Genomic DNA, 15,254 nt, shown 5'->3' on the forward strand with positions numbered 1-15,254 from the left:
TAGACCAGTAGTATAAACCAAAGCATCTGTCCAGCCCAGAGGAGATAGCACAGAAGATAAAGCACCAGCTATGCAAGCATGAGAACTGGAATTCAGAGCTCCAGATGCTGTGTCAAAGCAGGCATGGGAATGGTGGCTTCCAGCAACTCTGCATGGGGGAGACAGAGACCTTCCTCTGAGCAGGCTGGCTAGCTAGACAGACTGGAATTGATGTTTCAGGTTCAGCAAAAGACCTTCCTCAATAGGCTGAAGAGCTCTGGAGGGAAGCACTCACATGGACTTCAGGCCTCCACACGTCTTAGTTAGGGTTTCCGTTGCTATGATTAAAAAAACGGCACGACCAAAAGGAACTTGGAGAAGAACAGGTTTATTTCAGCTTGCAACTTTACCAAGGGAAGTCACCAAGGGAAGTCAGGGCAGGAACTCACGGCAGGAACTCATGGCAGGAACCTCAGGCAGGGACTTGAAGGCAGGAGCTGATGCAGAAGCCATGGAGGGGTGCTGCTGACTGGCTTGCTCCCTGTGGCTTACTCAGCCTGCTTATAACACTCAGAAGTACTTCCCTAGGGGTGGCCCTACCACAGTGAGCTTGGTTCTCCTTCATCAGTCATCAACCAAAAAAGGCACACAGGCCAATCTAGCGGGGAATCTTCTCAATTAAGAGTCCTTCTCAAATCTGTTTAGGTTTGTGTAAAGTTGACGTAAAATTAACCAGCACAACATACATATACACATTTGCAATTACACCTGCATACATGAGCACACATGTATGCATACAGACTTTCACTCATCCATACCACATATACATATGAAAAACTACCAGTCTGTGCAGTATTGGATGTCAAATAGTGTGTATTTATTAGTTACTTTTTCATGACTGGGACAGGTACCTCATACCACATAGAATGGTTTATGTTATTCTTGTTTTATGGGGTGTCAGCCCTTCACAGTGGGGAAATGAGGGCCGAGCAGAAAAGCGCATGTCAGCCCAGTCAGGACACAGAGAAAAGGAATACAAGAGAGAGCCAGGGCACTATAAAGCTCTAAACTCTCCCTCGGTGCCCTCTTCAAGCTGGGCTGTACCTCCCACCTGAACCAACTCCCCACAGTGCCATGATAGTCTAGATTCCTCAAAGAAGTAATGTCAGATCCCCAGTATTGAATCACTTCCATAATTCCAACAGACGAGACTCCATGTTCAGTAATATTAAGCCCCATCCAATTTCTTCTGTCTGGTAGCAGGGAACCCTCAGGTTCCATCTTGGGGCTGTTGAGACTAAAACTATATTTTCATCTGTCACCTGAAACTCTCACCTCTGTCGTCTGTCTTCTTCCATTGTGACTTTCATCAAGTGGCTGCTAGGCTGAAAGATGCATGAGGGCTACTTGGGAAGCCAGTGTGTAAGCAATCTGTTGGCCTGCCGACTATTCAGCATATCCTGCTGCCTGCTGCTGACTGTTCAGCCTATCCTGCCGCCTGCTACCTGCTGCCCTGATACCCGCTGCCCCATTGCCCTGCTGCCCTCTGCCAGCTCCCCACAGCCAGCTGCTGCTCCTCTCTTTTCTAATTAGATATTTTCTTTATTTATATTTCAAATTCTGTCCCCTTTCCTCATTTTCCCTCCAAAAACCCCCCTATCCTCCCTCCCCCTGCTCACTAACCCACCCACTCCCACTTCCCTGTCCTGGCATTCCTCTACACTAGGGCATCGAGCCTTCACAGGACCAAGGGCCTCTCCTCTCATTGATGTCTGACAAGGACATCCTCTGCTACATATGCAGCTGTAGCCATGGGTCCCTCCATGTGTACTCTTTGGTTGGTGGTTTAGTCCCTAGGAGCTCTGGGGGTACTGGTTGGTTCATATTGTTGTTCATATTGTTGTTTCTTCTAAAGCGGCTGCAAACCCCTTCATCTCCTTGGGTCCTTTCTCTAGCTAGAGCTCCTCTATTGGGGACCCTGTGCTTAGTCCAGTGGATGGCTGTGAGCTCCAATTCTGTATTGGTCAGGCACTGGCAGAACCTCTCAGGAGACAGCTATATAAGGCTCCTGTCAGCAAGCACTTGTTGGTATCCACAATAGTGTCTGGGTTTGGTAACTGTATATGGCATGGATCCCCAGGTGGGACAGTCACTGGATGGCCTTTCCTTCAGTTTCTGTTCCAATCTTTGTCTCTATCTTCTCCCATTGGGTCTTTTGATCACACACCAGCAGAGGGCATCTGATCCCATTACAGACAGATGTGTGAGCCACCGTGTGGTTACTGGGAATTGAACTCAGGACCTCTGGAAAAGCAGTCAGTGCTCTTAATCACTGAGCATCTCCCCATCCCCCACAGCTGCTGCTCCTCTTACTCTGCCACTGTCACTGGTGCTGCCCTCTTCTGTCAGTTCTCAGAGAACCTGAGCAGCCTGCTTGAACAGCTCCAAGGGGTGTTGGGAATCACAGCATTTGTTTGACCACTAACAGACCTTTGCTCTGAACCAATCACAGCCATTTGTTTGGAGCAATTATTGCCTTGCCTCGTAGCACCAGTCCACACAATATACCTTTTCTGGACTACAGGGGAACTGTTCCTTGGACATGGTTTCAGGGTCATCTAGAGTTTACCACAACAAAAAGTCTGCAGGTGACTGTTGCAAACCTCCCTGGCTTAGGCGCTGTGGAATGTGCCTGGTCCTGGCCTAAGGACAGTTCGGCTGGCTGATAATTCTTTTACTTAAGACAGGCAGAACAGCAAGGAGGACTCAATTGGTCGATGGCGAACTAGGGAGTCAAATTGCTCTATCCCAACCTTTTTGCTTATTTACAGGAAAATGAACATCACAGGTGTACTTAAAATACAAACTTAACATTGACAGATTTTGTAACTGATAGTTTAACAGTATTAACACCTCCCTGGGACCAGAGAGAGGTGGGTCCCCCTTGTCTTTCTCATGTCTTCTCAAGGTCCTCACTAGAGGACCAAACATGAGCATTTTGTGTCCAGAGCCTGCAGGTGATGCTATTAAGGGGCAAGGGGCAGGGGAGACCAAGTTGGCCAAACCCCAGCCACAGACAGAAAAGTGGATAACCGTGGCTGTATGTCAGATACCAGCAAAAGTTTAGGCCCAAGAGGGGCTTCAGTTAGCCTGTCCCCACGTTTCAGAAGCCTAGATCTTTATGGAAAGAGCACCCAGCAAGGGATTTGTTTCCAATGTCAGGCAGTGGTCCCGAGCAGCCATGCCAAAAGCAGAACAAATCCCTATCTTTGCCAACAGCTGCTACACCCAAAAAAAAATGCCAAGTCAGTCTTTCCATGCTATAAAGTTAGAATGCTTGCTAAAAATCAGACCCTACTTAAAATAAGGAGCATATGCCCAGTGCTTAAATATAAGTATGTCCTCTGCAGGAGTAGAGTGAGCATCTTCGGGCTTTACATTCTGAGCTTTAAGGGATTTACAAGAATCACAGGGACCAGTGTAGAGTGTCAGGTGTAGAGTAGTCAGCGAGCCACAGTCAGCCTTCACATGCAGCTGGGCAGGTGCATGGAGGGATGAGGGGTTCGTACCTTGAGTTCATCTCAACATCTCATGACTTAAGCAAACCACGAGACAGGCCAGTAGCTTACGGCATTTGTTTGCTGTGTCTAAAATTATCTCATGATTTCATTTAGCACCTGCATCAGAGAGAAAAGGCAGGAGATAGTCAGCCTGGGGTGAGGCATGTTCTAGTAATGGATATCCTTTGCCTTACAGTGCAGGGCCTCTGGGCATTGGTCCCCTTTACTACAGGACTCATGGGAAGCCCATCCTCTTGGCCTGGGTTTCTTCTTACTTAAGCAAAGAGCTAGATCCAGACTGGAAGAAACTCTAATGTCTGGGCATTTGCCCCTCAATGTGCGTCATTCAGGCAGAATGTAGAAGGAATGCTTTCTAGATGTATATCTAAAAGAAGCCCTAAGCTCCAATCAACCTAGGTATGACATCCCAACTTTGGCTCAGCCCGGCACCTCCTTGGCTGTAGAATTCATCATCAAAATGGCACCTACACAAAGTGTCGTCCAACTTTAAAACTGACCTGAGTTTGGAATACAGCAGCCCCTAGGGAGACTCAGGCACATTTTCAGGAACCTCCAGATCTGACCTGTACAATCTAGGCACTTGCCTGGCCTCTCTGGCACTCTCTGGGACTCACTCTTCATTATACATGGGAACTGCTTGTGCATTTCACTGGAACACTGAGTGTTCCATGGAGGCCCAGGCACTCTTAGCTCTGTGGAATCCAGCAAGATGATGAATCCTACATCCTGATTAGCTCATCAGAGAAAGGGTCTTATGGTCCTGTTGGTGATCTATCACTTCTGTAAAAGACAAATGTGCATTAGCACCAGTAATAGAAACCTGACAAGTCTACTCTGGCTCTGTGGGAGGATTAACAGGCGGCTTTGTGCCTCAGAGGGTGGGTGATGGCACCTAGCATGTGCCATTGTTACACATAGCACCCACCCAGCATTCAAGATGTAGGTGTTACCTGGCCCTTAGGACTGGCTCCTAGCCCTGGCTTCTCCCAGGAATAACCTGTCGCCCCTCCCCCACCCATCTGCTAGAGACGCGAGGGTACATATCTATCCTAACCATCCCTAGAGCTCAGAGAACTCAGGGCCCAGATGAGCTGTCCACATTCCCACTTAATCACATCTGAGGTACTGCTGAGTACACACCTGGGAAAGTGGAGTGCAGGCTTTTCTGCTTCCCAACAGCCCCCTCTTCCCTGTCAGCCTCCTTCACCTTTCTTTCTGTCCCTGGTATCCAATGGGCAGGTTCCTGTCAACACCTTTGCTGTGGCTCTGCCCTGAGTTCTTGTCAGGGAAGCTCCACTGGAGACACTCCAACCCCCTTGGCCAACATGTCCCCATAGCTCTGTCAGACACATTCCTTTCACCAATATATGGCTCAGGCACAGCCCAGGACCTGAGGCTGAGGTGGCACAAGTCTAACGAGTCTGTTAATTCCCCTGTAGGTGGAAGTGGGTGAATGGTACTACTTTTCTAGGTCCTGATGGGTGGGTGGCACAGGTGATCGCCTTTTGGCCCTGGGTGTCACTCACTTTTCCCCTACATGTTCCTCAGTGTTGTGCTTGTGTAGGTATTGGGCCTACATAGTGAGACCTACACAGGCACAGGTGAGAGACACTGCCCTGGGAAGTTCTAGATTCAAGAACAGGGTCATTCATTACCAGGAAGCAAGATTTGTTCCCATGAGCTGTCCCAGGAAAAGGCTAAGTGGGAGACAATTGGAGCCGTGGGCTATTGTTAAGATAGGAGTTAGGGAGGTTTTCTGGATGAAGTAGGGTCTGGACTGAGGTCTTAAGGGGGAATGTTTAAGAATAGTGCACTAGGAAACAACTAGTAGAAATGAACCCAGAGTCCACAGGCAGGCAATGTCCCAGAGTTCCTTGAAGGCCACAATGATGGGTTGTTTTAACTGTCTTATTGACATACACCAGACATGGGAAGAAAAATTCAGTTGAAGAATTGTCTAGTTCAGGTTGGCCTGTGGGCATGTCTGTGGGGATTGTCTAGACTGTTCATTAAAATAGAATACCCGGCCCACTGTAGGTGGAACTATTCCCTAGCCTGGGCCTCCCAAATTGTGTAAGAGATGAGAAAACCAGGTGAGGGCAGCCAGACAGCACAAGCCAGTTTCTTTCTGCTCTTAACTGTGAGTACAAGGCAACCAGCCAAGTCACCCTCTGCCATTGTCACCTATCAGCTGTAACAAACTATCACCTGAATCCTAAGAGGAATGATCAATTCCCTTTCCCCTGAATTGCTTTTCATCGAGGTATATTCCATACCTTTAGAATTTTTTTTAAGGGCATGTTGCTGTGTGGCCTGGGGCAAGCTGTCACACCTCTCTATGCTTCGGTTCCCTCCCTGATAGGCAATGTCAGAGGGTAATGTGTGTGGTAACACACACAGGTGGGTGTGTTAGAGGGCTAGTCACTTGCAAAGCATTTACCACAGCTAATCCCAGGAAGCAATCGGAGCATCTTTGCAGTTTTAATAATTATTATTGTGTCATCACCATCTCTCTTCCAGAAGACTGATGTCCCTGTCACTCTGTCCAAATGAGATGTTGTTTATCCCTGTGGGCGTCTAGTGCTGGGGCCAGGGAAGCAGAGAGCTGTTTCCTGTTATGTGCCAGGCTGGTGCCTGCTTCTTACAAGATCTGTTTTGTCTAGATTCCAGAGTTTTCTGATGGCTTCTGGACGGGGGCCCAGCTGGCATGCTGGACAAATTCTGAAACGCCATGGGCATATTTCCCTAAGATTTCTATCTACCTGAGAGATGAGAACGCTAGTCGCTCCTTCCGGATCACCATTCTGCCACAGGTACAAACCTGGTTTCTGTTCTTCACATGTAACTCACAAAATCAAATCTCATGCATAACCTAGACACCTATGGCCACCACCTTGCTACTCCATCTTGATCCTGTTCAGTCTGCCTTATATAGTAGGGAGTGAGTAAACATGTCTTAACTTAATCCTGAGATGTTATGGTCTCCCCTCACATGTCAGCATAACAATCCCATGTGCCTTTCCATCATCAAATGTCGTGGGTGATAGTGGAGTTCTGAGAATGCTAGTGTCTGTGTCCAGTGAGTTCAGTAACCTGGGAGGGGGTGTGGAATCCGCAGAAAGTGAGATTCTGACCACCTGTTGAGGTTCAAGCAAGTAGCCTCAAATAGCTTAAGTTGTCATTAATTGTACAGAAATTTAGAATATGCATTCAAACATACAGTTTCAGATTTTCCTTTAATCGTTTTCTAATAATCTCAGCAAGTACTTATTAAAATTCATTTTAAGTTCCCTTGTTTCCTTGTGGCCAGTGATTAACCTTTACTCATATCTAAGCAGTATAGTATTACAATCTAAATGGTTATGTCATAGCTAAGTATACCTGAATATTGCAAGCCAGATGATTTAAGTATTTTATGCAAGCCAAATGCTTATATTTAGCCAGATATATTCAGTTTGAATTGTACGCAGGCCATCAGCAGGCATGAAATTTCAAGGTAAAAGACAATAGAATCCAAACATAAACTTTTAACGACAGTATAACCTTTGTATTTTATCACCGTCTGATTTAGTAAGCTCAAACTATGTTTTAAGTTGTCTTCATGCCATTATCTGTGTTAGTTTTATAGTATAGTTCTGTTCTATACAGCTTTCCCCTAAAGAGCAGAAATTAACAATTAACCTTTTTTCCATCAACCCATACCATTTCTTTCTTTTAGGTAAGCCCTTACCTAAGGCAAAGATGAGTCTATCCAACTTATATTTCTTTTAAGAGCATAACAAATTTTACTTACTAACTTATCCTAAGAATGAACTAACTTGTCCTGAGAGTGAACTTTTGGCTGTTGACCCTTAGGCCCTATCTTCTCTCAGTAGGCTTTGAGGTTTCCCTCACTACAGTGTATTGGCAAGTTTAGGTCCTCAGAAGAAGTAGTTGATATTTCCAGCCCTTCCTTTTTCCTCATATATTCCTATCATTTTTTGAGACCATCCAATAAGTATTCTTTTTAAGGGTCTTGATCAAGCGACTCTTTACTTAACCTTTTAAGTAAGCAAGAGTCATGGTGCCATCTCCCAAGGACTCACACAGCACACACACTCACACATTATTATTATTATTATTATTATTATTATTATTATTATTATTATTATTATTATTTAAAACAGCCAAACAGGAAATTCTGGGTTTCTTCATACACCCTTGAAAATGTGCTTACTCTCAGTCTAAATACTACCAGCTGTCTGTTTTGGCTTAGGGTAGGCAGTACCTTAATGAATCTCTTCTTTATGAGATTCATGAAGATTAAAAAGTGTTCTCATAGGTTACAAAATATATGGTCTGTAACTATTTAATTATTTACTTTAGGCAGGGTCTCACCGTACAGCCCTGGTTGGCCTGGCTTAGAACTCACTGTGCAGGCCAGACTAGCCTTACACAGAAGTTTGCCTGCTTTTGTCTCCCATGCCCATTATCTGGAGTTCTTCCTGGAAGAGACACACAAAATGGCCAAATAAGAGACACAAACACACTCTGAGCCAAATCTGGCCACTTACCCATGCCTGCCGTTTGCTTTCTATTTGATACATAATCTTGTGCTCCTGTGTAGTCTATTCATTCAGTGGCGGTAAGAGGCACATTGTACATGTACTTGGGAAACCTCCAAAACCTTAGATCCTGGCATGGCTGTGGAAACTAACTATATCCCCCACGTTTTCCTAATTTAAGTGGATCCTCTCTAGACATTGTGTGCCCCATTTAACACTGGCCAAGCTTCACCTCACACATTCCTGCAATGCCCATTTGCCAAGCCCCTACTGCAGGCTAAGGTCCCCAGACTGTAGGGAAGAGGTGAGTAACTCCTCGCCCTGAGGCAGTGCTTACTGACTGATAGTCTAAGAGTACAAGATGGTGAGTGAGGAGTCAGTGCCATGGAAGGAAGTACTGTACTCTGGCACAAACCCACATTCAGAAACATGCACATATACACTTAATTACAAATTTTTAAATCTTTGAAAAATAAAGTTTACTGAGACCGTTTTGATCTCAGGTCCCAGGTGCCTGGGACGATGTCATTGTCTCCCTTGATCTTTGCGAGGGGGCCTCTGGGAACAGTGGGACCTCCGGTTTCACGCTCTTGTGTAATCCATGCTTTGTCCTGTGTCTTTGCCCTTGCTTCTTCAACAAACAGCTCTACATTCAGCCCATGATGGGAGCTGGTTTCAATTATGAATGCTACCGTTTTGGTATCTCCTCTTCTACAAATGCGCTGGTGATTGGTGCCACGGTGATGGAGGGCTTCTACGTGGTCTTTGACAGAGCTCAGAGGAGGGTGGGCTTTGCAGTGAGTCCCTGTGCAGGTAAGTGTGGCTTGTATGGCATAGGAACACTCTAAAAAGAGGGCTTTGGTAAATGTGCCCACCTGGAACTATAATAGTGGCTTGCTGGGTACTATTGAACCATTTGACATATGCTCGTTTACAATAACCAGATGAACAATAACCACTGAAATGGCTTATGGGCTTATTGAAAGATGAAATGAAATGATCCACATAAATGTGTGTGTGTGTTTGTGTGTGTGTATGTGTGTGTGTGTGTGTGTGTGTGTGTGTAAAATACTTGGGGTTGAAGGTGTGTGTACATATTAGGGTAGTATCTACCACTGAACTATAGTCTCAGCTCTTTACTTCTTAACTTTCTTAGTTTCAAAACTGCACCTTCATAAGTTGCTCAGGCAGGCTTTGAACTTGAGATCCTTCTACCTCAGCCTCCCATCAAGCCAAGACTGCAGGCCTGTACCAGCAGGCTCAGCACACATAAAACTTGTCTTCTAGTTCAGGCACACAACAGGTTGTTGGAGAATGACCGTTATTATAGTTGCACTGAAAAATCACTTCTTCCCATACAAGAAATAAAAGTGCCCATGAGTCTTGCTGCTGAATTACAGTTTGGTTTTATTCTGAGGGTTCTGGGAATGGAACCCAGAGGCTCAAACAGACTAAGCACATGTCCATCATTAACCTGTGTTCCCAGGCCATGAATTACAATGTTTTAATCGTTGATACAAAGTTAATAAATGAAAAAATTCATGAGCATCTGGGTCCTCATTAGGAAATAAGAAGTAATAAGATCTATGGGTGATGGTTTTTAGAATCCTAAGATAATAAGGCAAAGGAATAATTCTCTCACAGAACATGCTGGGTGGAGTAGTATGAGCAGCCACAGCAGAGTTGACCTGCAGGGTCTAGCTGAGGCCTGCATGGAAGCCCCTCGACTGCCAGCATCCTCCAAATTGGCAGCTGCTCCGGGTGGGGTTCACATAGGACCTGGTGCCATCAAAGACTTGTGGGGAGCACTCCAAGTTGCTCAGGAGGAGGCAACTGAAGATCCAAGCATGTGATTAAGTTGCTGGATAGAGAGGAAGGAGAGCCTGGATCAGAGAAGGTGGTCAAGATAAACTGCAGAATTTCAAAATAGCCATTCACGGAACTAAGGAAAAAAATGTTTGCAAACTGAGTGTAGTGGGCCATGCTTATAATCCCAGCACCCAGGAGGCTGAGGCAGAAGTCTTGCCTTGGGTGAAACCTGTCTCAGAAAATCAAAAGTTTGGGGGTTGAATGTGATATGTGGGTAAAGAGCCTTCCTAGGAATCAGGAAGCCCTGGTTCAAGTCCTACCACAATGACAGCATAAAATCAGATGTGATAACACATATAAATCTCAGCTCTCAGAAGATGAAGATAGGAGGATCAGAGGGTTAAGGTTATCTTAGCTTTCCTTCCTGCTGCTGTAATGAAATAGCCTGACAAAGCAACTCAGAAGGGTTTACACCACGGAGGGGAAATCAAGGCAGCAGGAGCTTGAGGCAGCTACTCACATCCCATCCACCATTCTGAGTGGAGAGCAATGAATTAATGCACACCTGCTAGTGCCCAGCACACTTTTTCCACTGTTGAGTTCAGAATCTCCTCTCTAAGGAATGGCGCCACCCACCATGGGCAGGTTTTCCCATCTCAATTAATATAATCAAGACAGTCTCCCATAGACATGCCTGCCCACAGGCCAGTCTGATCTAGGCAATCCCTCACTGAGGCTCTCTTCTGAAGTTGCTCTAGGTTGTGTCAAATTGGCAATTAAAACTAACCAGCGCAAAGCAATCGTAACAAGTTTAAAGATAGCTTCTGTTCACATCAGAGAACCAGCATCTCTGAAGGTGTGGGAGCCTATCTGGAGAATGGAAGGACCGTGCTAAGAGGAGAAACTATGTCTGTCTGATAACTTAGACTACACAGTCACCCAGCCCAGACATACATGATATGTACCATGTGTGTGTGTGTGTGTGTGTGTGTGTGTGCGTGTGTATTATGTGTTCCTATGGATACAGATGCACATGTGAGTATAGCAGTACATGTGTACTTTTGTGAACATGCATGTGGAGGCCAGAGAACAACCCCTAGCTGTCACTCCTCAGGATGCCACCTACCTTGCTTTTTGTAACCGGGCCTCTTGTTGACCAGGCACTTACCAATTTAACTGGGCCACTTGACCTACAAATCCCTGTATCTACCTGTCTCTGCCCCTCAGTGCTAGGATTACAAGTGCCTGTCACCCTGCCCAGCCTCTTCACATGGGCTCTGGGAGATCAAACGTGGGTCGCCATGCGTGTATGACAAGTACTTTGCTAGCTTGGGCTGCTCCCTGACCCCTCGTGTTTTTAATGTGTGATTTATCCTGTTATGTTGTCACTGAGATCTTTCCCCGTCTCGTGTGACAGTGTGGCCTGAGATGTGACAGTATCCTCAACTCTGAATATTGCACTTCTTTTAGGGTAATCTTAAGAACCAAGCCATTTTCCCCATGAACCCAGTTTCCATATTAAATGTTACTAAGCCAGGGGCTACCTTTGCAGCAGCTGACACTGTGTGCACACACCACCTGCTGGGGTGTGGTATCAGTATGCTATCTGAATAGCTCACTGCTGCATGTGTCTTGATATTGTTTCACAGAGAGGCAGTGCAGCTGTATTGATTTCACTCTGAACTCTTTGATGTTGTGATACAAGTTATTTTTTTCCTAAATGGCATTTAAAAAATATTGTTAAGGCCTTGGCACTTACACACTTGATTTCACAGCTGTGAGAAGATACCCTGGTATATGTCTCTTCTTCAGCACTAATTATTTAGCTATCACAGTGATCCCTTCCCTGGGGCTACAGTTACAGCAGCCAAGCTCCATAGCCCTGTGAAAAATGAACTAGATACCCTGCCTATATCATTTTTGTTCTTAATTATATAATATTTTAAATTCTAGAAAGCATTCATTCACTTCCCACTACCCTTGGGGGATGGGTCCTAGGGAACCTCTCAAGTATCAGTATTCATGGGTGCTTGAGTCCTGTGTGCAAAAAGGTACTGTGCACACAGGTAACCCAGGCTCACCACACAAATACTTTAACCAGTTTCTATATCTCTAGTAACATGATGCAGTCTAAACACAATGTAAATGGTTCCTGCTCTGCTCTCTCAGGGAACAATGAGGGCATAGCCACCTGCATCCAGCACATCCTTTCAAGTGTTTTCCATCCTAGGCTGCTTGAGTCCACAGACTCATCAACACAGAGGTCTGGCTGTGCATACAGCATACACACTTACAGAAAGTCCGATCTAACAGAATCATGTTTTTCTCAAAAGCTTGTGGTAAATGTAGCTAATACTCCTCTTTCAGTTGGCATGGATCCTTCTTATGATACTGCACTTGTCTTATTTTATCAGACAGGTGTTAAGTGTTGTATTAGAGATCTGTTGCTGCCTAACAACTTTCTCCTGAACTTGGCTACTCTTGGCTGTGGCTTCTAGAGCAGTTTCTAAGGATCTGGTTATCACCTGCAGCCATCTGCTGCCAAGCTCACTCATGTGGTTGTTGGCAGGAGTCCCTCATCCTTTGCCATGAAGGCATTGCCACAACCTGAGTGTCCTCAAAGCAGCACCTATCTCCCCTGAATGAGTGGTCCAAGAGGGGGTGCCATGAAACCCTTAAGGCATAAGCCAAAGTCTTTCTTTATGCCAGTCTCAGCGGTAGTGCTATCATTTAGGCCCTAATCCCCCAGGTAACTCCGAGCTGTGGCCACACTGTTGTACTCCAGCAGAAAACAAGCCAGGAAGTCTACAAACTCGGTCTTGGAAAAGCTCTCGAAGCCTCAGGGATTCTGGTGAAGGAAGGGCTTCTGCTCACTGCAACCTCAGGGAATCCTAGAAACTAAGAGCTGCCCAAAGTTATAAAGCCAAAATAAAGGCACTGGGAAATACTGGAAGCTCCCGTAACTTTTGCCTCCATTCCTTTGGTTGGTTCTGTGGGGAACTACTGTCCTAACAGATGGAAACTAAAATGCTGCTTCTACTATTTATTTAGTGACGTAGTTCCTTGGGCTTGAACACTGGGTCTTGGATTTGCTAAGCACTCATCACTGAGCTATATCATCAGTATTGTTTTTTAAATAAACAGCCTTTCGATGTTATGGAGGCTAGCTCCAAACTCCTGGCTTGAGGATGCCCCTACCTCAGCTGTACAAATAGCAAAGACTATGTGTGTGGACCAGTGTGCTCATACCATCCCAGGTTTTAAACATGCAGTGGGGTGTAGAAGAACCATTCCCTGACCTGAAGTTCACATGAGGGCTAGTATCTTCATGCCCAGGAAGGGTTAATTCTGCCACAATTTAGGGTTTCAGTCCTTTATTTCAGATTGAGGCAGAAACCTGGAGCATCTGGTCATATCACATCCACAGACAAGAGCAGAAAAGAAAAAGGATTCTATTTGTCTATTTGTTTGCAATCCCCCTTTCTATACTTAACACAGTCCAGGACAGAAACCAAGGGAATGATACCACCCACAATGGGCTGGCCTTCCCACCCGAATTAATGTAATGAAGATAATCTCTATGGACATGCCACAGGACAACCTGACCTGGAGACTCTTTTGTGGATGCTCTCTTTCCTGCCAACTGCAGGCTGTGCCAAACTGACAAAGAAAATGAATCATCTCCAATTTTATGGTAGACAGAATTCAAGATGCTTTTCCATTTGTGATCCATTTCCTGATATTTAATCCACGTATTCCCTTCCTTTACACTGTAGAAACAACAGATTAGGGCCTAAATGATAGCACTACCACTGAGACTGGCATAAAGAAAGACTTTGGCTTATGCCTTAAGGGTTTCATGGCACCCCCTCTTGGACCACTCATTCAGGGGAGACAGATGCTGCTTCAAGGACACTCAGGCAGGTTGTGGCAATGCCTTCATGGCAAAGGATGAGGGACCCCTGCCAACAACCACATCCTTTTCTTTGTGTGTGTATGGAGACTGTAGGTGGTATGTAAGTGTGTATGTGTGCATGCTAGTACATGTACATATGGGTTCTTGTGTTTATGAAGGCCAGAGGTTAACTCCAGGTTTCTTTTTGTCACTCTCCATCTTGTTCTTTGAGACAACATCTTTCATTGGTCTGCAACTTGCCAAGTAGGCTACACTGGCTGTTAGGAAAGCCCCAGGGATCTACCTGTCTCTGTTTCCCCATCAGAACAATAGCATGCCACCACACTGGGCCTTTTTTTTTTTTTTTTTTTTTTTTTTTTTTTTTTTTGATTGGTTGGTTGGTTCTAGGAATCGAATCCAGGTCCTCATGCTTTGCTCATCCAACACTTTGCCATCTGAGCCTTTCCCCAGGCAGCTTTTTTCTGCTGTCCATACCAATTCAAATCGCCATCCCTGCTGAGAATCCCTAGGTGGATCTGTGCCAATATGGAACTGTGCCAGTTAGCCGGATACTGTGAGCAATGTAGAACTGACCCTCCCAAGTCCTTGGCTTATTCCTAAACAGATACTCTGGGCACTGGGATACCTTCAGCTGACTCCACATTGCCTTGTACAAGTGTTTTCCAGCTAAGCAGATAATAATGATAGAGTTAAATTGACAGCTCTGGTGTCTTAATGCCTCCAGGGCTTCTGAAATACCGTCAGCCTCTTTTTATAGACAGAGACATTTAGCACCCAAGAGCTATATAGATTCAGCTCATACAACTTGAAACACATTGTGGATTATGGCAGTCATTCCATGGAACTTTTCTTGCTGCAGGTTGAAAGTGGATCATCTGGTACAGCTCATGTTTAAAAATAGGGATGCTGGTGTGAAGATGAGCCTAGGAGACATGCCTGTGCTTATCTACTTAGAATATTGTCAAAGACACCAAAGCTGAGAACCTCTGGCTCCACATTGTACAAATGCAAACCTTGAGCCCTATGGATAGTCTGTGCCTACTGCAGAGAATTCAGTCTCAGAAGAAGGCTCATCCAGTAAAGTGCTTGCCACACAAGCATGAGGACCCATCAATCCTTAGTACCCATGTCAAAAGCAGATATAGTGGTGTGCACCTAATCTGGGTGTAATGCCAGGTTGGGGGCCTGGAGGTAGGGTCTATAGGAGGATTCCTGTAGGGTCTGGGGGTAGGGTCTATAGGAGGATCCCTATAAGAGGGAGGAAGGAGAGAGAAGAGAGAGGAGAGAGCTGGCTGTGTGTCCAGAGCCCTTCTAACTGCAGAGTAATGTTCCTGAAGCAGGCATTGGCGGGGAAGGGTGTTGATCACAGATCTTCAGTTTGGTAAGGCCCTTTGTTTCATTTCATGTCTCATATGGGGGGGGGGG

General features: G+C 45.5%; 1 protein-coding gene across 1 annotated transcript in view; it reads left to right on the forward strand.

Annotated features, from left to right (window-relative positions):
- Positions 1-15,254, forward strand: part of Bace2 (beta-secretase 2) — an 86,334-nt gene that overhangs the window by 62,779 nt on the left and 8,301 nt on the right. Inside the window, exons 7-8 of the mRNA XM_031364535.1 lie at positions 6,224-6,373; positions 8,749-8,917. Coding sequence (XP_031220395.1) covers positions 6,224-6,373; positions 8,749-8,917 — 319 coding nt within the window. The remainder of the gene's footprint in view (positions 1-6,223; positions 6,374-8,748; positions 8,918-15,254) is intronic.

Source organism: Mastomys coucha, unplaced genomic scaffold, assembly GCF_008632895.1.
Source record: "Mastomys coucha isolate ucsf_1 unplaced genomic scaffold, UCSF_Mcou_1 pScaffold12, whole genome shotgun sequence".
Classification (NCBI taxonomy): Eukaryota; Metazoa; Chordata; class Mammalia; order Rodentia; family Muridae; genus Mastomys; species Mastomys coucha.